The following is a 24,314-nucleotide window of genomic DNA, read 5'->3' as shown; positions in this document are numbered from 1 at the left end:
CTCTCTAGTTTGCGAGTTAGCATGTGTCTCAAGACCCTGCAGTTGCGCAATATGTTGTAAATAAATAAAAAAAAAAGTATAAATGTGACTATAGTCATGTTTGTCAGGGTCACGGGCGTGCTGGAAGCTATGCCAGCTGATGTTTTGGGGCGAGCTCACTGTAGGGCAGGGGTCTCAAAAATGCGGCCCGCGGGCCAAATGTGGCCCGCAGGACACTACTTTGAGGCCCCCGCCTTGATATGAAAGTTTAATGTTAGTGCGGCCCGCGCAAGTTTGATATGGATGCTGTATGGTATCATGTACCCGGAAAAAATTATTACGTTTGATTCATGTTCATGTTAAAGGTTAAATAACTGTTAATAGTTATCCTCCCTATCCGTGTGGAAGTGGTACGTTTTTGGCTATTTAAGTTTAAAGGAAATAACTTGGAGGCTACCGTTTAGGTCGCTAGCTCTCTAGTTTGCGAGTTAGCATGTGTCTCAAGACCCTGCAGTTGCGCAATATGTTGTAAATAAATTTAAAAAAAGTATAAATGTGACTATAGTCATGTTTGTCAGGGTCACGGGCGTGCTGGAAGCTTTGCCAGCTGACGTTTTGGGGCGAGCTCACTGTAGGGCAGGGGTCTCAAAAATGCGGCCCGCGGGCCAAATGTGGCCCGCAGGACACTACTTTGAGGCCCCCGCCTTGATATGAAAGTTTAATGTTAGTGCGACCCGCGCAAGTTTGATATGGATGCTGTATGGTATCATGTACCCAGAAAAAATTATTACGTTTGATTAATGTTCATGTTAAAGGTTAAATAACTGTTAATAGTTATCCTCCCTATCCGTGTGGAAGTGGTAAGTTTTTGGCTATTTAAGTTTAAAGGAAATAACTTGGAGGCTACCGTTTAGGTCGCTAGCTCTCTAGTTTGCTAGTTAGCATGTGTCTCGAGACCCTGCAGTTGCGCAATATGTTGTAAATAAATTTTAAAAAAGTATAAATGTGACTATAGTCATGTATTTGTCAGGGTCACGGGCGTGCTGGAAGCTATGCCAGCTGATGTTTTGGGGCGAGCTCACTGTAGGGCAGGGGCCTCAAAAATGCGGCCCGCGGGCCAAATGTGGCCCGCAGGACACTACTTTGAGGCCCCCGCCTTGATATGAAAGTTTAATGTTATCCTCCCTATATGTGTGGAAGTGGTAAGTTTTTGGCTATTTAAGTTTAAAGGAAATAACTTGGAGGCTACCGTTTAGGTCGCTAGCTCTCTAGTTTGCTAGTTAGCATGTGTCCCGAGACCCTGCAGTTGCGCAATATGTTGTAAATAAATTAAAAAAAAGTATAAATGTGACAATAGTCATGTTTGTCAGGGTCACGGGCGTGCTGGAAGCTATGCCAGCTGACGTCTTGGGGCGAGCTTACTGTAAGGCAGGGGTCTCAAACATGCGGCCCGCGGGCCAAATGTGGCCCGCAGGACACTACTTTGAGGCCCCCGCCTTGATATGAAAGTTTAATGCTAGTGCGGCCCAGAAAAAATTATTACGTTTGATTAATGTTCATGTTAAAGGTTAAATAACTGTTAATAGTTATCCTCCCTATCCGTGTGGAAGTGGTAAGTTTTTGTGAAAAAGTTTTTATTATATGCCGTTTTATTATTATTATTATTATTATTATTATATTTATATATTACTGATTGATTTTTTTATTCTTGATTTGTTTATTTATTTTTCATTTTGTTTTGTGTAAAAAAAAAAGTAGCACAAAAAAAGTAGTAGCCCACAGCTGAAACAGAACGCTCAGTTTCTTTGTTTTTTTGCCGATTTGTCCACGTCCAATTATTATTTTTTTTTACTAGCCTGCACACAGACACACACAGTGCTGCCCCCCCTGTGCATGCGCTTATTTGTTTTTATGGAGACGGTCGGTAATAAATGCTTTATGTCACCGGCGGCTTTGTGGTAGCTTGTGTGTCTTACAAGCCAGCAAAAAACGATTATGACTTTACCTTCTAGTCATCCTCCATTCACCGAGATTTATTTGGCGTCTCCTTGCAGCACCCAAAGACTAAAGGTCTTATGCCGCAAATACCGACATTTGATCCCCTTTGTTGTTGGCTGACACTTGTGTGAGCCAGTCAGGAGTGCACTTTGACAGATCTATACCACCGCTATTGAGACATAACACTTACCCTTGACTGCTTGGCTTTTTTTTTTTTATTTTATTTTTTATTTTTATAACCAAGAAGGCGCTTCAAATACTCACTAAAGTGAAGAGAGAGACTTTCTGTGTCTAGACGGCATCAGTGAATTCTGCACCCAAGGTTTTTTTTTTTCCCATCCAAAACAAGTACCACTTCTTCTGCTAGTTTGTGCTCTCACCTTATAGAGACTCTTCCTATTCTCTTCGTCTTTACGGAAACCAAAATGGCCTCATTAGGTGCTTTTTCATTGGTGTCAGTAAGTACTTCCAGATGCTATTTCAAGTACCATTGGCAACATTATTTGGTTTGACATGTCATCACTTTTGGTGAGGGGGTTAGCGCGCAGACCTCACAGCTAGGAAACGAGGGTTCAATTCCACCCTCGGCCATCTCTGTGTGGAGTTTGCATGTTCTCCCCGTGCATGCGTGGGTTTTCTCCTCCCACATTCCAAAAACATGCTAGGTTAATTAGCGACCCCAAATTGTACATAGGTATGAATGTGAGTGTGAATGGTTGTTTGTGTCTCTTGCCCAAAGACAGCCGGGATAGGCTCCAGCACCATCTGGTCCTTTTTGTGGCAGGGCTGAAATGCAGTGGAAATGTTTTTTGGGGGGATTGAGTTCATTTTTTGGGTTTTCTCCCGGGTACTCCGGTTTCCTCCCACATTCCAAAAACATGCTAGGTTAATTGGCGACTCCAAATTGTCCAAAGGTATGAATGTGAGTGTGAATGGTTGTTTGTCTATTTTGGTAATGATAATGGTAATGGTTTAATTTCATTTGAAAATGCATCACATAATCAGTTCACAGTTCCACATGTCCAAAAAGAGTAGGAAGAAGCAAAGCTTATTAAATCCTACCCCTCCATCTGGTACTTTTACAATCAGTAACTGTTACATTTGTTCACTTCCTGCTTTCATATTTTTATTTTTATTTTTATTTTTATTTTTATTTTTATTTTTATTTTTATTTTTATTTTTATTTTTATTTTTATTTTTATTTTTATTTTTATTTTTATTTTTATTTTTATTTTTATTAATTTATTTTTATTTTTATTAATTTATTTTTATTTTTTCTCATCAAATGGAAAACCCACACATGCACTAGACCGCCGTGCCGCCCTAAAACATTGGTATGTTGAAAAAAAATAACTTTTTGTTTAAAGAATTTCAAGCAGAGCTGCACGGCGGTCGAGTGGTTAGTGAGCAGACCTCACAGCGAGGAAACCAGGGTTCAATTCCACCCTCGGCCATCTCTGTGTGGAGTTTGCATGTTCTTCCCGTGCATACGTGGGTTTTCTCCGGGTACTCCGGTTTCCTCCCACATTCCAAAAACATGCTAGGTTAATTAGCGACTCCAAATTGTCCATAGGTATGAATGTGAGTGTGAATGGTTGTTTGTCTATATGTGCCCTGTGATTGGCTGGCGACCAGTCCAGGGTGTACCATGCCTCTTGCTCCATTATTGAGAGAATGAACAATAGCTGGTAAAAATGTGTAGTCAATCAGCTTAACTCACTTTTTTTTATCCAGCTGTCTCGCTATGATTGTAATACTTACGTCACCTGAAACAGGTAGCGTGTACAGCTTTGGTATTTTACAAGTGTTCTATTCAAACATGACGCCCGTATTCCATGACAAAGGCGCACACAGCGAGTGGAACAGGTTGGGTAACCAAAGGAGGCTTGACATTTTGGACTTTAAGTGCTCTCAGCGACTTTGCCGTGAAAAAGGATAGTTTTTGCAATGTTCTCGTTTATGTCCTGCTGGCTGCTGAAATACAGCGAAATAAATTCTGAAATAAATGGAAAGTCATTAAAAAAATAAAAAAATGCAGATATAACTGACATATCTTTAGCCCCACCCCCAACTCCACAAAAAACATAACTCATAATTCTAATAATGACTGCAGTGGTCACTTTTACAGTTCAAAAAAATGCACTAGCGAGTTTACCAAGCCACTAAAAATAAATAAAAACCTAAACATACCTAAGCAAAGTACAAAAAAATATGCTGAAGTAGCCACAGCTTCATAACACTCAAGTAAAGACTGAAAACATCCTGTCTCCCCCTCTCAGCATCACTAAAGGGGTGCCGCAAGGCTCCGTTTTAGGCCCGACGCTTTTTTTCCATGTACATAAACATGGGATAGGCTCCAGCACCCCCGCAACCCTCGTGAGTATATGAGTATTTGTCCGAGTTTGGAATTGAACTCGGATTTCCTAGCTGTGAGGCCCGCGTGCTAACCACTCGACCACCATGCAGCCCGTATTGTCCAATAATTCCTCCCAATTTTCTTTAGAAACTTTCTAAACGTCAGTGCTGAAATAAAATGTCATCTTTCCAAGTCACATCTTTTTCTCGCCAGAATTGACAGTCACACTATAAGCCAGGGGTCTCAAACACAATGTGGCCCGCAGGACACCAGTTTGAGGCCCCCGAAAGTTTAATGTTTGATATGGATGCTGTATGGTATCATGTACCCAGAAAAAATTATCACGTTTGATTCATGTTCATGTTAAAGGTTAAATAACTGTTAATAGTTATCCTCCCTATCTGTGTGGAAGTGGTAAGTTTTTGGCTATTTAAGTTGAAAGGAAATAACTTGGAGGCTACCGTTTAGGTCGCTAGCTCTCTAGTTTGCGAGTTAGCATGTGTCTCAAGACCCTGCAGTTGCGCAATATGTTGTAAATAAAAAGAGTATAAATGTGACTATAGTCGTGTTTTGTCATGTCTACAGGGCTCTAATAATGCTTTGTTCATTTTAATCTGAAAAAAATAATTTGTCTACCCACCAACTATATGTGGTTTCTTAAGTTTTTATTATTATTATTATATTTATTTATTACTGATTGATTGATTTTCTTTATTCTTGATTTGTTTATTTATTTTTCATCTTATTTTGTGTAGAAAAAAAAATTAAGATATTTGAGAACAGTGGAATGTTTTATCAGAGCTTTTATTGTAGAAAATCGGAACCAAAGCAAATTTTTTTAAATTTTTTTGTTTTTAATAAACGCTTTTTTTTTTTTTTTTTTTTTTGGAAAACCTGATGCGGCCCAGTCTCACCCAGACCCTATCTCCAGTGGCCCCCAAGTAAATTGAGTTTGAGACCCCTGGTCTAAATAGTTGGCAACACCTTCAAGTGAACGTAACCAAATTATGTCCTTGGTGTGAATATTTAGCCCCATTGTTACCCAGCAATGCCTTAATCATTTTGGGCATGGAATTGACCAGAACTGCACAGGTCATTACTGGAATCCTATTCCATTCCACTGATGGTTCTCCTCCACATTTTGTCCACTTAAGAATGAAGATAAGGTTCAGGTCTAAAGAAGACAAACTTTGCCACACCATTGCCTAGTCGTCTTGGGAGGTGTGTTCAGGCTCCGTATCATGTTGGGAAAACTGACGGATGTTTGAATTCATGTTTCTTTTTTTTCTTATTTGGAAAACCTAATGCGGCCCAGTCTCACCCAGACCCTAGCTCCAGTGGCCCCCAAGTAAATTGAGTTTGAGACCCCTGATATAAGCACATTACTCCAAAAAGAGCGTAATGGTTATTGACAGCAATGGACTACAATAATGGTGCCTGATTCTGAGCTCATGTAACTGCAGGCAGGTGTGAACTACCCACTGTGCCGTTCCGACATCCTCACAGCGATCTCCTTACAAATCGTTTTCAGGTCTGTCTGGGGTGGTGTGAAATCTTGGGGAGGGGAGAAGAGGGCAAACCCCCCCCCCCCAAAAAAACACAGTACGCCTAAGGTTTTGTCTTTCTTTGCCTCTCTGTTTCGCTATCTCTGAGGTTCCATACTCTCTTTGGGGGGGGGGCATTGATTTGCTGGAGGCATAACTACACACACACACACACACACACAGTACCGTGTAAACCTGTCAATCACTTGGCCCATCCAGGGTATCAGCTGCTGGTTGTCTGATGGGCTGCATAGCGCATCTGCTCCACACAGAATGCAGCTGTGTGCTGTCTTAAGTAGGCAGGTAAGACAGACAGGCAGACAAAATCGGGGGCAAAGTGGGTACACATGAAAGAGAAAAAGACTGGAGATGTCAGTGAGACAAAAAAGTCCGGGTGTCAGGTTGTTTCTCATCATTATAGGTACACACTGCAGCAGCGTCGGACATTTAAGTGTGCTTTGCTTAGTCGGTTGCAATCGGAGAATACTGAAGCTTTCAACCGTTCATCACTAAGAAATCAATGAGTGAACCCAGTTTGATTTCGGATCTAAGTAAGTGAAATGAGGTGAAGCTTCCTCCATGGACAACAGTTTCTCTGAATTCCTAGGGAAGTAAATGCAACATGAGTTTACTTTAGTCCAGGGGTATCAAACTCAATTTACTTGGGGGCCACTGGAGCTCGGGTCTGGGTGAGACTGGGCTGCATCAGGTTTAAAAAAAAAAAAAAAAAAAAAAAACGCATTTATTAAAAACAAAAAAAAAACAAAAACTTTGCTTTGGTTCCAATTTTCTACAAGAAAACATTCCACTGTTCTCAAATATCTTACTATTTTTCTGCACAAAATAAGATGAAAAATAAACAAATCAATAATAAAGAAAATCAACCAGTAATAAATAAATATAATAATAATAATAAAACCTAAGAAACCACATATAGTTGGTGGGTAGACAAATGATTTTTTTCAGATTAAAATGAACAAAGCATTATTAGAGCCCTGTAGACATGACAAAACACGACTATAGTCACATTTATACTCTTTTTATTTACAACATATTGCGCAACTGCAGGGTCTTGAGACACATGCTAACTCGCAAACTAGAGAGCTAGCGACCTAAACGGTAGCCTTCAAGTTATTTCCTTTAGCCAAAAAACTTACCACTTCCACACAGATAGGGAGGATAACTATTAACAGTTATTTAACCTTTAACATGAACATTAATCAAACGTAATAATTTTTTCTGGGTACATGATACCATACAGCATCCATATCAAACTTGCGCGGGCCGCACTAACATTAAACTTTCATATCAAGGCGGGGGCCTCAAACTAGTGTCCTGCGTGCCACATTTGGCCCACGGGCCGCGTGTTTGAGACCCCTGCTTTAGTCTAAACATATTCAACCCTCATTTGATGACATTTGAGATGGAAGCATCTGGTTGTTATTTCAGTGGAACAGCAGGGGTACACTCTGGACTGGTGGCCAGCCAATCACAGGGCACATATAGACAAACAACCATTCACACTCACATTCATACCTATGGACAATTTGGTGTCGCTAATTAACCTAGCATGTTTTTGGAATGTGGGAGGAAACCGCAGAAAACCCACGCATGCACGGGGAGAACGTGCAAACTCTACACAGAAATGGCCGAGGTTGGAATTGAACCCTGGTCTCACATGATAATCTGTTAAAGATGATCCTCTATGCGTTGCCGTTGGTTACAGTCTCATTTTCATCCCTATTTGATTTCGGTGTTCAGTACAAGGAGACTAATTAGTGTTGGCTTTCATTTTTCTCGCTCTGAGCGGGAACTTTTGGTCCCGATTTGTTGAATAAGTACTTCCTTTACTTTGCATTATTTTACACATGATATGATGAAATGAATTTTTTTTTTTTGAAATGATAAAACATCCAAAAGATTATTTTATTTTAATTTCCCAAGATTATACCAGCTAAGATAAGCGTTCTTTTTTTATGTGGATAATCATAGTTTAAAAAAAAAAAATTATAATTAAACATATGAAAGTCCTCACGGCAAAGAATAGTGCTTGTCAGAATTCATTGTGGTGTTGACTTGGCGTGGGTCGGTATGAGATTCTGACCTTTGGCAAAAATATTGCAGTTTCATGGCATTATCATTGCATCTCTGAAATGTGTTGTTTTGAAATGACTTTATTGAACAGAAGAGGTATAAAGAAACAGTTTTTTGGACCATGATAGAAGTGGACTGTTTCAGTTCTTGGATTAATTATTATTATTTTTATTATTATTTTATTATATTATTTATTTTATTATTGTTTTATTTTATTATTGTTTTATGTTATTATTTTTTTATTTTATTATTTTTTTATTTATTATATTATTATTATATTATTATATTTATTATAATTATAATTAATCATTTGATTAATTTGTTTGTGTGATGACCAGAAATATACTGTAATTTCCATAACATTGAACACAGTTACTTTTACAATCAGTAACTGTTACATTTGTTCACTTCCTGCTTTCCATAATATAGTTTGTTTGTTGTTTTTTTTGTTTTATCATGACTGGTTAAGACAGCTGGGATAGGCTCCAGCACCCCCACAACACTTGTGAGGAAAAAGCGGAATAAAATGAATGAATGAATGAATGAACAGTTACTTTTACAATCAGTAACTGTTACATTTGTTCACTTCCTGCTTTCCATAATATAGTCTTTTTTGTTTGTTATATCATAACTGGTTAAGACAGCTGGGATAGGCTCCAGCATCCCCGCAACCCTCGTGAGGAAAAAGCGGTAGAAAATGAATGAATGAATGAATGAACAGTTACTTTTACAATCAGTAACTGTTAATTTGTTCACTTCCTGCTTTCCATAATATAGTTTTTTTTTATCATGACTGGTTAAGACAGCTTGGATAGGCTCCAGCACCCCCGCAACCCTTTTAAGGAAAAAGCGGTAGAAAATGAATGAATGAACAGTTACTTTTACAATCAGTAACTGTTACATTTGTTCACTTCCTGCTTTCCATAATATAGTTTGTTTGTTTTTTTTTTGTTTTATCATGACTGGTTAAGACAGCTGGGATAGGCTCCAGCACCCCCGCAACCCTCGTGAGGAAAAAGCAGTAGAAAATGAATTCATGAATGAATGAATGAATGAATAGTTACTTTTACAATCAGTAACTGTTACATTTGTTCACTTCCTGCTTTCCATAATATAGTTTGTTTGTTTTTTTTTGTTTTATCATGACTGGTTAAGACAGCTGGGATAGGCTGCAGCACCCCTGCAACCCTTGTGAGGAAAAAGCAGTAGAAAATGAATTCATGAATAAATGAATAGTTACTTTTACAATCAGTAACTGTTACATTTGTTCACTTCCTGCTTTCCATAATATAGTTTTTTATTTCATGACTGGTTAAGACAGCTGGGATAGGCTCCAGCACCCCCGCGACCCTTGTGAGGAAAAAGCGGTAGAAAATGAATGAATGTGTTGCAGTTGCACGGCGGTCGTGTGGTTAGCGTGCAGACCTCACAGCTAGGAGACCCGAGTTCAATTCCACCCTCTCTGTGTGAAGTTTGCATGTTCTCCCCGTGCATGCGTGGGTTTTCTCCGACATTCCAAAAAAAAAAAAATACATGCTAGGTTAATTAGCGACTCCAAATTGTCCATAGGTATGAATGTGAGTGTGTATGGTTGTTTGTCTATGTGTGCCCTGTGATTGGCTGGCCACCAGTCCAGGGTGTACACCGCCTCTCGCCCGAAGACAACTGGGATAGGCTCCAGCACCACCCAAAAAATGAATGAATGAATAAATGGTTACCACCGTTAACGTGTTATTTTTGACAGCCCTAATTGTGAAGTGTCATCGCTTTTTACTGCTTCAGAATTATTTCCTGGCAGTAGAAAAAGGGGCAAGTGGGTGGATGACATCCGACAGCGACCTTCGCCGCTTAGTACTCGACCCATGCGGCCCCGGCAACCGGGAAATCAATCGAGTGAACTTAACTTGATGACATCTCTCAACCTGTTTCTTGGCCTCTCAAAAGAAGGAAACAGCGGTTTTCCGCCGAGCTGATAATGACACACAATATGAACTCATTGGCGAGCGTCAGCGGGAACTCCACCAACCAACCGAAGCGCGTTTGGTCGATTTGTTGATACTTGACAGTTGGCCCCGCGAGGTGGAATATCGGCACCATTACAGTCGTCCCCCTTTATATTGAGCGTCCTCACTTTGTTGAACTCTGATGAAAAAGCGTCTCATCGGGTGACGCCAGAAACACCAAGTACGAGTACGATTGCAAGGTTTGTAGTGTGGCTTTCTGTGTAAATATCCCATATTACAACATGGATATGTAGTCGATATATGTAATTTTTTTTCTCCTGATGGGTGCGGCTTATATTTAACCAAGGCTAAAATAGGATATTTACATAAAAACAATGAATAAAATACCAAAATAGTTGTCAACATATATTTGTCGACTACTACTACTGTAACGTTTTGACCAACTTCCATGATCTCACGCCAAGTCACATGATTATCAAACTACTGCTTTATTGTAATAAACCTTCCTAGTAGCATAAAAGACAATAGCCGCGTATACATGGACACAAATATTCCAATTGCATTCGGTTTATTTGCCATTGTATACACCTCATTCCGACTGAACATATAATGGTATTCCCAGGGGTGGAATATTCCTTCCCCCAATCCGATTGAGGTATCTTGTACCCGCTCAAACGTTCTTCTTCGTGGTGTTTTTCTTCTTCTGTTGTTTATTAGCGGTTGGCAAGCGGCTTTCGTGTGCATTAGCGACCATCTGTGGAACAGAATCTAAACCAGGGGTCTCAAACTCAATTTACTTGGGGGCCACTGGAGCTCGGGTCTGGGTTTTCCAAAAAAAAAACAAAAAAAAACGCATTTATTAAAAACAAAAAAATTTAAAAAACTTCGCTTTGGTTCCAATTTTCTACAAGAAAAGTTCTGATAAAACATTCCACTGTTCTCAAATATCTTAATTTTTATTTTTCTACACAAAATAAGATGAAAATTAAATAAACAAATCAAGAATAAAGAAAATCAATCAGTAATAAATAAATATAATAATAATAATAATAAAACGGCAAATAATAAAAACTTAAGAAACCACATATAGTTGGTGGGTAGACAAATTATTTTTTCCAGATTAAAATGAACAAAGCATTATTAGAGCCCTGTAGACATGACAAAACACGACTATAGTCACATTTATACTCTTTTTATTTACAACATATTGCGCAACTGCAGGGTCTTGAGACACATGCTAACTCGCAAACTAGAGAGCTAGCGACCTAAACGGTAGCCTTCAAGTTATTTCCTTTAAACTTAAATAACCAAAAACTTACCACTTCCACACGGATAGGGAGGATAACTATTAACAGTTATTTAACCTTTAACATGAACATTAATCAAACGTAATAATTTTTTCTGGGTACATGATACCATACAGCATCCATATCAAACTTGCGCGGGCCGCACTAACATTAAACTTTCATATCAAGGCGGGGGCCTCAAACTAGTGTGCTGCGTGCCACATTTGGCCCGCGGGCCGCGTGTTTGAGACCCCTGATCTAAACCCTTCTATATGCCATTCATCAGTCCAGATCTATATAAAACATGTCCCGAGTCTAATAATAAAATATTAGCAAGATTGAATTTGATCTTTTTCCTGTTTTAAATTTATCCCGGGTGCGTTCTTTCAATGACGTTAAACGCAGCTCGAGATGTTCTTCAGTTTTAAAAATGGAGGCCAAACTAAATTTCAAGGCTGGACGAACAGAAAACTGGCAATACGGAGTGAAAGAAAAACTCGAACGAAGCCGATATCATGTGATGTTGATGCCATGTAGACAAAACCTTGGAATATTCCTTTCCATGTATACCATTGTTTTCGGAAAAGTCATTCTAAAAAAAATTCCATTGGGAAAGATGAAAAAACTTGTCATGTAAACGTGGCTATTGTGTGCGTTTCCATCCTGACGGGTGCTCATGTTAGGTGCTTGTGAACAGGAAATGATGTGCTCCCACTCAGAACGCAGGAACATCCTTAGAAGAGCTATTTATCACTAATTGCTGTCAGGCATAGTTATGCCCAGATTTTGGCTTTTTATTATTATTATTATTATTATTATCTTGTATAAGAAGCTGGAATGTGCCATTCCCAAGAGGCAGGAACCTTTACCTAAAATTAAATATTAGTGTAGATACGGGTACTAAATCATCGCCTGATGTCTGGGCTCCTGAGGCGAGGCCCACCCCAAGCCATTTGGGTTATACTTGCATGCGTAATCTCATTCATTCATCGGGGGGGGGGGGGGGGCGGGGCGCTCCTCAAAGCCCATGACCACAGTTGAAGGCTGAGACGTAAATGGACTGTTAAATTGAGAGTGCCGCTCTCTTCTTCTTGCGCTCTTTCTGTCTCACCTCGACGGACCTGTGCAGCATGCCCCCCCCCCCCACCACCACCCCCCTCACCCCCTCCCTCTACGTTTGCTGATGCTGCATCCATCTTACCTGACATGTTTGATCTACACTTTCTTATGTTAAAAACAGATTTTTTGAGGTTTTTTTTTGGACTGTAAGGCCTATCTCAGCTCTCTTAGGGCGAGAGGCGGGGTACACCCTGGACTGGTGGCCAGCCAATCACAGGGCACATATAGACAAACAACCATTCACACTCACATTCATACCTGTGGACAATTTGGAGTCGCTTATTAACCTAGCATGTTTTTGGAATGTGGGAGGAAACCATGCAATGCACGGGGAGAGCATGCAAACTCCACACGAGAGTGGAATTGAACTCGGGTCTCCGAGCTGTGAGGTCAATGCACTAACCACTCAAATGCCGTGCAGCCAAATGTGTGCGTAGAACACCATAAAAATGCTCAGAGTCAAAAAATGTAGCATTATTATTTTGGTGTGAAGCAAAATCCTCATGAGGGTCACCGGGATGCTGGAGCCTATCCCAGCTGTCACAGGGCACATATAGACAAACAACCATTCACACTCACATTCATACCTATGGACAATTTGGAGTCGCTAATTAACCTAGCATGTTTTTGGAATGTGGGAGGAAACCGGAGTACCCGGAGAAAACCCACGCATTGGCTGGCCACCAGTCCAGGGTGTACCCCGCCTCTTGCCCAAACACAGCTGGGATAGGCTCCAGCACCCCCCGCGACCCTCGTGAGGAAAAGCAGTAGAAAATGAATGAATGAATGATTTCTTCCCGGCTGCACGGCGACCGAGTGGTTAGCGCGTTGGCCCCACATCATGGAGTTTGCATGTTCTCCCCCGTGCATGCGTGGGTTTTCTCCGGGTACTCCGGTTTCCTCCCACATTCCAAAAACATGCTAGGTTAATTAGCGACTCCAAATTGTCCATAGGTATGAATGTGAGTGTGAATGGTTGTTTGTCTATATGTGCCCTGTGATTGGCTGGCCACCAGTCCAGGGTGTACCCCGCCTCTTGCCCGACGACAGCTGGGATAGGCTCCAGCACCCCCGTGACCCTCGTGTGGATAAGTGGTAGAAAATGAATGAATGAATGATTGAAACTTCGGGATGCACAGTGTACGAAGAGTTGGCGCGCAGGCCTCACAGCTAGGAGACCCAAGTTCAATTCCACCCTCGGCCATCTCTGTGTGGAGTTTGCATGTTCTCCCCGTGCATTGCATGGTTTCCTCCCACATTCCAAAAAAACATGCTAAGTTAATTGGCAACTCCAAATTGTCCATAGGTATGAATGTGAGTGTGAATGGTTGTTTGTCTATATGTGCCCTGTGATTGACTGGCCACCAGTCGCCTGAAGACAGCTGGGATAGGCTCCAGCACCCCCTGCAACCCTCGTGAGGATAAACGGTAGAAAATGAATGAATTTTTTCTTTCCTCAGTATTTTGACTTTATTCCCAGTCTAGTGTTCCAATAAATACAACTCCCGGTGGTTATTTGCTTTTATAGACCAGGACCCCAGTGACTTAATGAGGCGTGAATTACGGCGTTTATGGTTTGCTGCTTATTCATGTCTGGTATCAGCAAGCACTTTGGTAATGGAGGAAGAAAATCTGTCTTCAGGAAGAAAAACCTCGGACAGAACCGAGACTCTGACACGTAGTGGAGCTCCATTCTGTGCTTTGCTGGCTTAGTGAGTGGTGTTCCATTTTTGAAAAGTCAGCCAACCTTCCACTATTTGTGCCGTATTGTTGGTAAATCCTAAGGGTCAAAGATAGTCGACGCAGGTCTGTAATTTCGGAAAGAGACAACAAGCTTAATCAAGAAAGTTAGCCCCGCCCATTATGACATTGGTTTTATATTCTCCTGCCTCTCGGAAGTCAGTCCCCTGTTTTTGCCATTAGGTTGCGCCGCCCGGAGCTTGGCTGACTGACTCTCAGTCTTTTGTCACAGATGCACTTAATGTCGGAAGATGAGTTTAATGGCGGCATAAAATGTCCGTAGCCTTGAGCGCCGAATGCAGATGGTGGCAGACTTTAGCGTCCTGACAGGTAGAAAAGCGAGCGGTGACAAACGAGCGTGATCAGTCCCGAGTAATTGTTTTGAGGAAAACTCGAGCATATGCATACAAGTGCTTATGATATATACGCATGCATATGTCCCGTAATAATTTTTTCCTCGCTGGGAATTTACTATGTGTGTTTAGGAGAGGGAATGATTGTCTTTCACGGTGTAAAAAAAAAAAAAATGTTATTATTTACACAATGCAGTCTTTATACTGTTGACGGACTGATAAATCACTTCCGCCTCATTGAAAGTCGCCCCCCCCCGTCTCTCCTAACTCAACATTTTGTCAGCTCCACCTCGTCGCACCGTTGTTTATTCCTGGCGCCGCCGTGCATGTGTGTGTTAGCATAATAAACCACCGTGAGGTGTAAAATAATGAAAGTAATAAAAGGTAGATAATTGGCTTTTTTTTTTTTTTTCTCGTGATTGGTGCTATGGATTACTTGGAAAGTGTTTAGGGCAGTGATTTTCAACCTTTTTTGAGTCACGGAACGTTTTTTTTTACATTGGAAAAACTAAAAATGTTACAAAATAAATGGAAAGTCATAAAAAAAAAACAATTGCAGATATTCATTCATTCATTCATTCATTTTATACCGCTTTTTCCTCACAAGGGTCGCGGGGGGTGCTGGAGCCTATCCCAGTTGTCTTTGGGCCACACAATCACAGGGCACATTTAGACAAACAACCATTCACACTCACATTCACACCTATGGACAATTTGGAGACGCCAATTAACCTAGCATGTTTTTGGAATGTGGGAGGAAACCATGCAATGCACGGGGAGAACGTGCAAACTCCACACAGACATGGCCGAGGGTGGAATTGAACCCGTGTCTCCCAGCTGTGAGGGCTGCCCACTAACCACTCGAGCCACCACTCGTGAGAGGCGGGGTACACACTGGAATGGTCGCCAGCCAATCACAGGGCACATATAGACAAACAACCATTCACACTCACATTCATACCTATGGACAATTTGGAGTCGCTAATTAACCTAGCATGTTTTTGGAATGTCGGAGGAAACCGGAGTACCCGGAAAAAACCCACGCATGCACGGGGAGAACATGCAAACTCCACACAGAGATGGCTGAGGGTGGAATTGAACCCTGGTCTCCTAGCTGTGAGGTCTGCGCGCTAACCACTAGACCGCCGTGCCGCCCTGTATGGTATCATGTACCCAGAAAAAATTATTACGTTTGATTAATGTTCATGTTAAATGTAAAATAACTGTTAATAGTTATCCTCCCTATCCGTGTGGAAGTGGTAAGTTTTTGGCTATTTAAGTTTAAAGGAAATAACTTGGAGGCTACCGTTTAGGTCGCTAGCTCTCTAGTTTGCAAGTTAGCATGTGTCTCAAGACCCTGCAGTTGTGCAATATGTTGTAAATAAAAAGAGTATAAATGTGACTATAGTCGTGTTTTGTCATGTCTACAGGGCTCTAATAATGCTTTGTTCATTTTAATCTGAAAAAAATAATTTGTCTACCCACCAACTATATGTGGTTTCTTAAGTTTTTATTATTATTATTATATTTATTTATTACTGATTGATTGATTTTCTTTATTCTTGATTTGTTTATTTATTTTTCATCTTATTTTGTGCAGAAAAATAAAAATTAAGATATTTGAGAACAGTGGAATGTTTTATCAGAGCTTTTATTGTAGAAAATCGGAACCAAAGCACTGAAAAAGTTTGTATATTTTTCTGTTTTTAATAACAATTTTTTAAACCTGATTTGGCCCAGTCTCACCCAGACCCTAGCTCCAGTGGCCCCCAAGTAAATTGAGTTTGAGACCCCTGCATTAGGCTGTGATAATGCCTGTGCGGTGTGGTGACTGTCGGAGTGGCAGGGCATAAAAACAGAAGCGACAAAAAGGGGCAAAAAAGGGGAAAAAAACATGGAGGTGACAATAGAAGAGCAGAGGTTTTTGAAGAGTGACGTGCGGAGTGAGGTGACAAGGAGTTGTAGAACGAGAGCGCGGAGGGGGGGGGGGGCGTCAGGGCCAGAAGATGATAACACCAGCAGAATGAGGTGCCAATGTGACGCTGCAAGAGAAGTGATTCAATTGAAGCTTTTCAGCGAGAGGTCTGTTTAGTGTCACTTGTCTGACTGATGCTAGCTTTAGCTTGAATGTTGGAAAAAGCTGCAGTAACAGAGAGAAAGCTTGACTGTCCTGCAAGGGAAAATTCAGGAATAACTGGATTTTCCTTGCTTTCTTCAATGCTGGAGAATTGAATTGCTATTAGTTTTCTTACTGGTGTATGAAATACTGCATTTCCCCCTCCCCCAAAAAAATGCATTTATTAAAAACAAAAAAATTTAAAAAACTAGAAAACCTCTGATTAAGAATAAAGAATGAAGAAAATCAATCAATCAGTAATAAATAAATAAATATAATAATAATAATAATAAAACCTAAGAAACCACATATAGTTGGTGGGAAGACAAATTATTTTTTTCATATTAAAATGAACAAAGCATTATTAGAGCCCTGTAGACATGACAAAACACGACTATAGTCACATTTATACTCTTTTTATTTACAACATATTGCGCAACTGCAGGGTCTTGACACACATGCTAACTCGCAAACTAGAGAGCTAGCGACCTAAACGGTAGCCTTCAAGTTATTTCCTTTAAACTTAAATAACCAAAAACTTACCACTTCCACACGGATAGGGAGGATAACAATTAAGTTATTTAACCTTTAACATGAACATTAATCAAACGTAATAATTTTTTCTGGGTACATGATACCATACAGCATCCATATCAAACTAACATTAAACTTTCATATCAAGGCGGGGGCCTCAAATTAGTGTCCTGCGGGCCACATTTGGCCCACGGGCCGCATGTTTGAGACCCCTGATTTAGACAGTAACAGCTGTGTGTTGACTCACTGACTGTTCAATCAGATCAGGATAGCAAGCGATTCAAAAAAAAAAAAAAAAACAAAACAATCCAAGTACGATGCAATGTTTACCATTGCGTGTTTGCTAGCTCAGTGCACACCGGCCTTGAGGATGTGGAGTCATCACGGCTGTTTTATGTCCGCCAGACATTTGGAACATTTCTTTGCACCAAAAGTGAAATGGCTCTTCGATTTGTGTCCTTGGGACAGAAACACATTGGATGGTTGCTTTTTTTTTTTATATCACAGTTATACAGCTATGTTGAGCTTTTTTGACACTTTTGTTGTTATTTTCCTGCTATGTCGGTGTCAGTCGAGGTCTTTGACCAAATCAGACATAACCGCTCCAAGAAAACTCAATTCCATGGAGTAACTTTCATAAAAAGAGCAAGCCGATGTGATCAGAGAGAGATGGAAAGGAGAGGTTTTGTCGCAGCAGTGAGGCGCCCCCATTTTGGTTTTGGTCAAAACGCTTCGGAACACATGCTACCATACAATTAATACAAATACTGATAGTCGAGATGCTGGAAATTGACTTTCTTAATGATACCGCTTAACCTCATGAGGGTGATGGGGGATGCTGGAGCCTATCCCAGCTGTCTTCGGGCGAGAGGCGGGGTACACCCTGGACTGGTGGCCAGCCAATCACAGGGCACATATAGACAAACAACCATTCACACTCACATTCATACCTATGGACAATTTGGAGTGGCTAATTAACCTAGCATGTTTTTGGAATGTGGGAGGAAACCGGAGTACCCGGAGAAAACCCACGCATGCACTTAGAAAATGAAAACTCCACAGAGATGGCTGTGGGTGGAATTGAACTCGGGTCTCCTAGCTGTGAGCCCTGCGCGCTAACCACATGATCACCGTGCAGCCCGTAAATGGAACAATACATGCTTTTTCTTTAGGTTTTTTTTTTTTGTGAGGGCTTTAGCATCAAAATAGGTATTTCCCATGACGTCCGTTTTTAGCTAGCTCATATTAGCTTATTTTCTTGTGCTAGAATGAACATAAAAGTGAAAGAAATACATGTTCATTTTTCACACATAAAATTCCCCAAAAAATGCAGTTCCCCCATTAAACCCCACAAAATAGCGATAAAAAAAAAAATGCAATATGGAATTTGGAAAGCTGCAAATTTCTATGTTGCACAAACATCGGTATGAGAACAAAGTGCATAGTATGAAACTAACACAATCAACCTGTCAACCTTGAGGAAATGTAGAAAGTCTAGTCTCCTCGCACAAATATGGACACAGTCATGTATGCATGCCATGTTCTTTTCCAATACACATTTTATTGCATTCATATAGTTATGTTAAATATTGTAGAAATCCTCCCCCTGAGGACTCTAAGTGGGTTTCGAATAGAGAATAAGGGAACCTTAAAGAACCAAATCATAGAATGAGAACAAGATTGTTTATTCCTGACAACAGTACCTAATACAGGGCTTATTGGTAGTCCCTGCATGCCTACAAATAAACGGATCTTATTACAGCGCAGCTGCAAAAAAGCACCCTTCCTTTCCCTGCCCGGCTTTTTGTACACTCGAGGCTGGAGTCCAGGACCAATCAGCTTTCGCCACTGCCCTTGCTTGAACCACTTTCATGGTGTTTCTCCTTTGGTTTGTTCGCTGGGGCGTCAAGGGCTTCTCTGCAGTCCCTGTATACCTACAAGTAAGCTGGTCTTATTATAGCGCAGCTGCAAAAAAAGCACCCTTCCTTACCCGGCAAGACGACTGTTTTGATTGGCTTGTTAGATGTTTTTTTTTCACGTTTGTATTATTACAGTGAATGATTGTTTTTTTCATCCTTCCTCTCCAGGGAGCCCCGACGTCCGACCAGCCTGCTCCCCCCCGCAGACTGCGGTACCTCGGCTCCGCTTTCGGGCAAGGACGACGAGCTTTTACCTTCGGGGGTGGACACCCTGCCGCTGCGACTGATGCAGCAGGATTGCACCGCCGTCAAGACGCTTCTTTTGAGACTGAGGCGCACCCTGCAGGAGGTGGGATTATTGCATCAGTGCTTTAAGAACATGGTGAACCATTAGGTAGTCTCCTTTTTACTACACTTGCAGGGTCCTTTCAGGTTGTTTAAAACGGCAAAGCAACGGGGTTAGTAGGGATATATGTACTGATTACATCTGGACACATTCATCGAGTGTTTTTTTTTTTTTTTTTAATTAGCTTGATTTCAGCTCCATTAAATCACATCCACTCCCTCTCTCTTTATCACCTTTTGTAATTCAATCAGTATTGAGATAAGACTTTGCTTTTAAATTGCATTTGAAGGCCTTGTAAACGCCCCCACTCCCCCCCCCCACACACAAATACAACCACACATCCAATTTGGCTTTGAAGCTACTTCCTTCCAACATTTATCAAAGAAATATTCATCATTTTCTACCGCTTATCCTCACATGAGGGTCGTGGCCGTGCTGGAGCCTATCCCAGCTGTCAATGTTAGCATTGCTAGCATGTTAACATTGTCATAGTAGCATTTTTAGCCATTTTCATAAGTAGACATTTAAAGACGCAGCACTATCATGCCTGTTGTTAGCATGCTAATTTTGGCACTTAGCATGCTAACATGGTCATAGTAGCATTTTTAGCCATTTTCATAAGTAGACATTTAAAGACGTAGCACTATCATGCCTGTTGTTAGCATGCTAATTTTGGCACTTAGCATGCTAACATCGTCATAGTAGCATTTTTAGCCATTTTCATAAGTAGACATTTAAAGACGCAGCACTATCATGCCTGTTGTTAGCATGCTAATTTTGGCACTTAGCATGCTAACATTGTCATAGTAGCATTTTTAGCCATTTTCATAAGTAGACATTTAAAGACGCAGCACTATCATGCCTGTTGTTAACATGCTAATTTTGGCACTTAGCATGCTAACAATCTCATAGTAGCATTTTTAGCCATTTTCATAAGTAGACATTTAAAGACGCAGCACTATCATGCCTGTTGTTAGCATGCTAATTTTGGCACTTAGCATGCTAACATCGTCATAGTAGCATTTTTAGCCATTTTTATAAGTAGACATTTAAAGACGTAGCACTATCATGCCTGTTGTTAGCATGCTAATTTTGGCACTTAGCATGCTAACATCGTCATAGTAGCATTTTTAGCCATTTTCATAAGTAGACATTTAAAGACGCAGCACTATCATGCCTGTTGTTAGCATGCTAATTTTGGCACTTAGCATGCTAACAATGTCATAGTAGCATTTTTAGCCATTTTCATAAGTAGACATTTAAAGACGTAGCACTATCATGCCTGTTGTTAGCATGCTAATTTTGGCACTTAGCATGTTAACATTGTCATAGTAGCATTTTTAGCCATTTTCATAAGTAGACATTTAAAGACGTAGCACTATCATGCCTGTTGTTAGCATGCTAATTTTGGCACTTAGCATGCTAACAATGTCAGTAGCATTTTTAGCCATTTTCATAAGTAGACATCTAAAGACGTAGCACTATCATGCCTGTTGTTAGCATGCTAATTTTGGCACTTAGCATGCTAACATCATCATAGTAGCATTTTTAGCCATTTTCATAAGTAGACATTTAAAGACGTAGCACTGTCATGCCTGTTGTTAGCATGCTAATTTTGGCACTTAGCATGCTAACATTGTCATAGTGGCATTTTTAGCCATTTTCATAAGTAGACATTTAAAGACGTAGCACTATCATGCCTGTTGTTAGCATGCTAATTTTGGCACTCAGCATGCTAACATTGTCATAGTAGCATTTTTAGCCATTTTCACAAGTAGACATTTAAAGACGTAGCACTATCATGCCTGTTGTTAGCATGCAAATTTTGGCACTTAGCATGCTAACGTTGTCATAGTAGCATTTTTAGCCATTTTCATAAGTAGACATTTAAAGACGTAGCACTATCATGCTTGTTGTTAGCATGCTAATTTTGGCACTTAGCATGCTAACATTGTCATAGTAGCATTTTTAGCCATTTTCATAAGTAGACATTTAAAGACGTAGCACTATCATGCCTGTTGTTAGCATGCTAATTTTTTGGCATGAAATATATGCTTTATTCATTCATTTTCTACCGTTTATCCTCACAAGGGTCGTTTTGGGGGGGTGCTGGAGCCTATCCCAGCCGTCTTGGGGCGAGAGGCGGTGTACACCCTGGACTGGTGGCCAGCCAATCACAGGGCGCATATAGACAAACAACCATTTACACTCACATTCATACCTATGGACAATTTGGAGTCGCCAATTAACCTAGCATGTTTTTGAGATATGGGAGGAAACCATGCAATGCACGGGGAGAACGTGCAAACTCCACACAGAGATGGCCGAGGGTGGAATTGAACCCGTGTCTCCCAGCTGTGAGGCTGCCTCAAAGAAATATATGCTTTAAAAAAAATATTTTTTTTGTTACATTTGTTTTGTTAAATTTTGTTTATGGTAAAAATGCTAACACTCACTAATACCTTTGTGATGTTTACATGCAACAAGACATTTACATGGCGAAGTGTAGGAGAAGCTTCAATTTGTCTCCCTCAGAGCATCCATTAGCGTTGTGTCATCAAAAACAGGTGACTGGCCTGCACAAAATATAAATTTAATACGCACGCTCACAAAAATAGGAATAAAAGCCTGACCAGCCCCCCCCCCCCCCTGCCACAGTAGAACTATTAGCGCCTCTAAACTGAGATCAAAGCCTGCCGAGAAGACCTTTCCGTGAATTACTGTCTGTGCGTGGCTTTCTCTTCCCCCCCCCCCTCGTTGTTTACTCCCAGGACTTTTGCTGAAATATGAAAATGATAAAACGATAATTAGGAGTGAAAGAGAGCGGAGCATGAATATAAAACACTACATTGGCCCTCTTTTGCTTTCTTCTTTTGTTGTGTCATCCGCGTCCAAATCCGGTTAGCTTCCATTTTTTTTTTACTCGCCAGGGCCGCTACCTCGCCGCTTTATTTTCTTGACCTTTCCCCCCCTCACCACCCACCCACTGAGCACCCGTTCTTCTCTTGTTTATGTTAAGTGGTGCCATTTGTAAGAATAAAACACAAAAACCGGGTCGCATTAGTCTTAAAAGAAAAACAGTAGGAGGTGACTCACGATACCAGATCGCTTTTTTTTATTTTACAGTGCGTACTACCACGTATGACGAGGATCCTTAGTCACTACCCAACAGAAAAACACGCCTACAATCCTGGCCAAAAGTTTTGAGAATGACAAATATTAATTTTCACAAAGCCATCTACTTTATTTTTTGTAATGCAATGTGCATATACATGCATGCATAATACATGTCAAAAAGACTGAATGGCAATTACCAAGTCCCTCGTTGTCATCAAAATGAACTCAATCCCCCCCCAAAAAAACATTTCCACTGCATTTCAGCCCTGCCTCAAAAAGGACCAGCAGAGAGAACGCTAATGCGAAAAAAGATGGCTCCTAAAATAACCATTTAAAGATCATTAAGAATGAATATTAAGAATATTTTTCTACACAAAATAAGATGAAAAATAAATAAACAAATCAATAATAAAGAAAATCAATCAGCAATAAATAAATATAATAATAATAATAAAACGGCAAATAATAAAAACTTAAGAAACCACATATAGTTGGTGGGTAGACAAATGACTTTTTTTCAGATTAAAATGAACAAAGCATTATTAGAGCCCTGTAGACATGACAAAACACGACTATAGTCACATTTATACTCTTTTTATTTACAACATATTGCGCAACTGCAGGGTCTTGAGATACATGCTAACTCGCAAACTAGAGAGCTAGCGACCTAAACGGTAGCCTCCAAGTTATTTCCTTTAAACTTAAATAGCCAGAAACTTACCACTTCCACACGAATCGGGAGGATAACTATTAACAGTTATTTAACCTTTAACATGAACATTAATCAAATGTAATAATTTTTTCTGGGTACATGATACCATACAGCATCCATATCAAACATTAAACTTTAATATCAAGGCGGGGGCCTTAAACTAGTGTCCTACGGGCCACATTTGGCCCGCGGGCCGCGTGTTTGAGACCCCTGCACTACAGTATTGCGAGACCGAGGAGACTTACAGTGGTCCCTCGTTTACCGCGGTAAAATGACCCCAAACCCGACTGTGATAAGTGAATTTCCGCAATGTATGATTCAATATTTTCATATAGCCAAAAAGCTTACCACTTCCACACGGATAGGGAGGATAACTATTAACAGTTATTTAACCTTTAACATGAACATTAATCAAACGTAATAATTTTTTCTGGGTACATGATACCATACAGCATCCATATCAAACTTGCCCGAGCCGCACTAACATTAAACTTTCATATCAAGGCGGGGGCCTCAAAGTAGTGTGTTTGAGACCCCTGCACTACATGATGAAAAAAAAACAGGAAGTGGACGATGAACGGCTGAAAGTGATTTTCTACGCTGTGTTATACTGAGGGCATTAGAAGAAGACTAATGCCTCTCAGCATTGGGAATAAATAAATATAATAATAATAATAAAACTAAGTAAATAAATAAATAAAACTTACCACTTCCACACGGATAGGGAGGATAACTATTAAGTTATTTAACCTTTAACATGAACATTAATCAAATGTAATATTTTTTTCTGGGCCTATGATACCATACAGCCACATTTGGCCCGCGGGCCGCGTGTTTGAGACCCCTGGTTTATAGTGTGTGTCAGTTTTGAGTTAGGTTTGTGTTAACGGTATTTTTCTATTACATTTTATAGGTTAGTCAGGTCAAATGCGGTCATGTTTCATATCTTCATATGGCCTCTATTTGTCAAACATGGACTTTTGGTTACCTATGCCCCCTCCCCCCCCCCCCCCCGCCTGTCTGCTCCCCAGCAGTTAATTCAGTTGGTTGCCCCGGAAGAACATTTCTAAAACGCCGTGATCCATGCGTTGCTTGATTGGTGCCTAATACAACCAATCCCCATTCGTCACTGTCAGC

The 24,314-nt window shown here is 40.5% G+C and overlaps 1 protein-coding gene across 3 annotated transcripts in view; it reads left to right on the top strand.

The window, feature by feature from the left end:
• Positions 1-24,314, top strand: part of ccser1 (coiled-coil serine-rich protein 1) — a 164,065-nt gene that overhangs the window by 24,450 nt on the left and 115,301 nt on the right. For all 3 annotated transcript variants that reach the window (XM_078789466.1, XM_078789467.1, XM_078789468.1), the window contains exon 7: positions 19,171-19,351. In XM_078789466.1, the coding sequence (XP_078645592.1) occupies positions 19,171-19,351 (181 nt within the window). The remainder of the gene's footprint in view (positions 1-19,170; positions 19,352-24,314) is intronic.

The sequence above is a fragment of the Doryrhamphus excisus genome, linkage group LG3 (genome assembly GCF_037039965.1).
Source record: "Doryrhamphus excisus strain RoL-2023G ecotype Guam linkage group LG3, RoL_Dexc_Guam_v1.1, whole genome shotgun sequence".
NCBI lineage: Eukaryota > Metazoa > Chordata > Actinopteri > Syngnathiformes > Syngnathidae > Doryrhamphus > Doryrhamphus excisus.
This window is presented reverse-complemented; position numbering and strand designations above follow the sequence as displayed.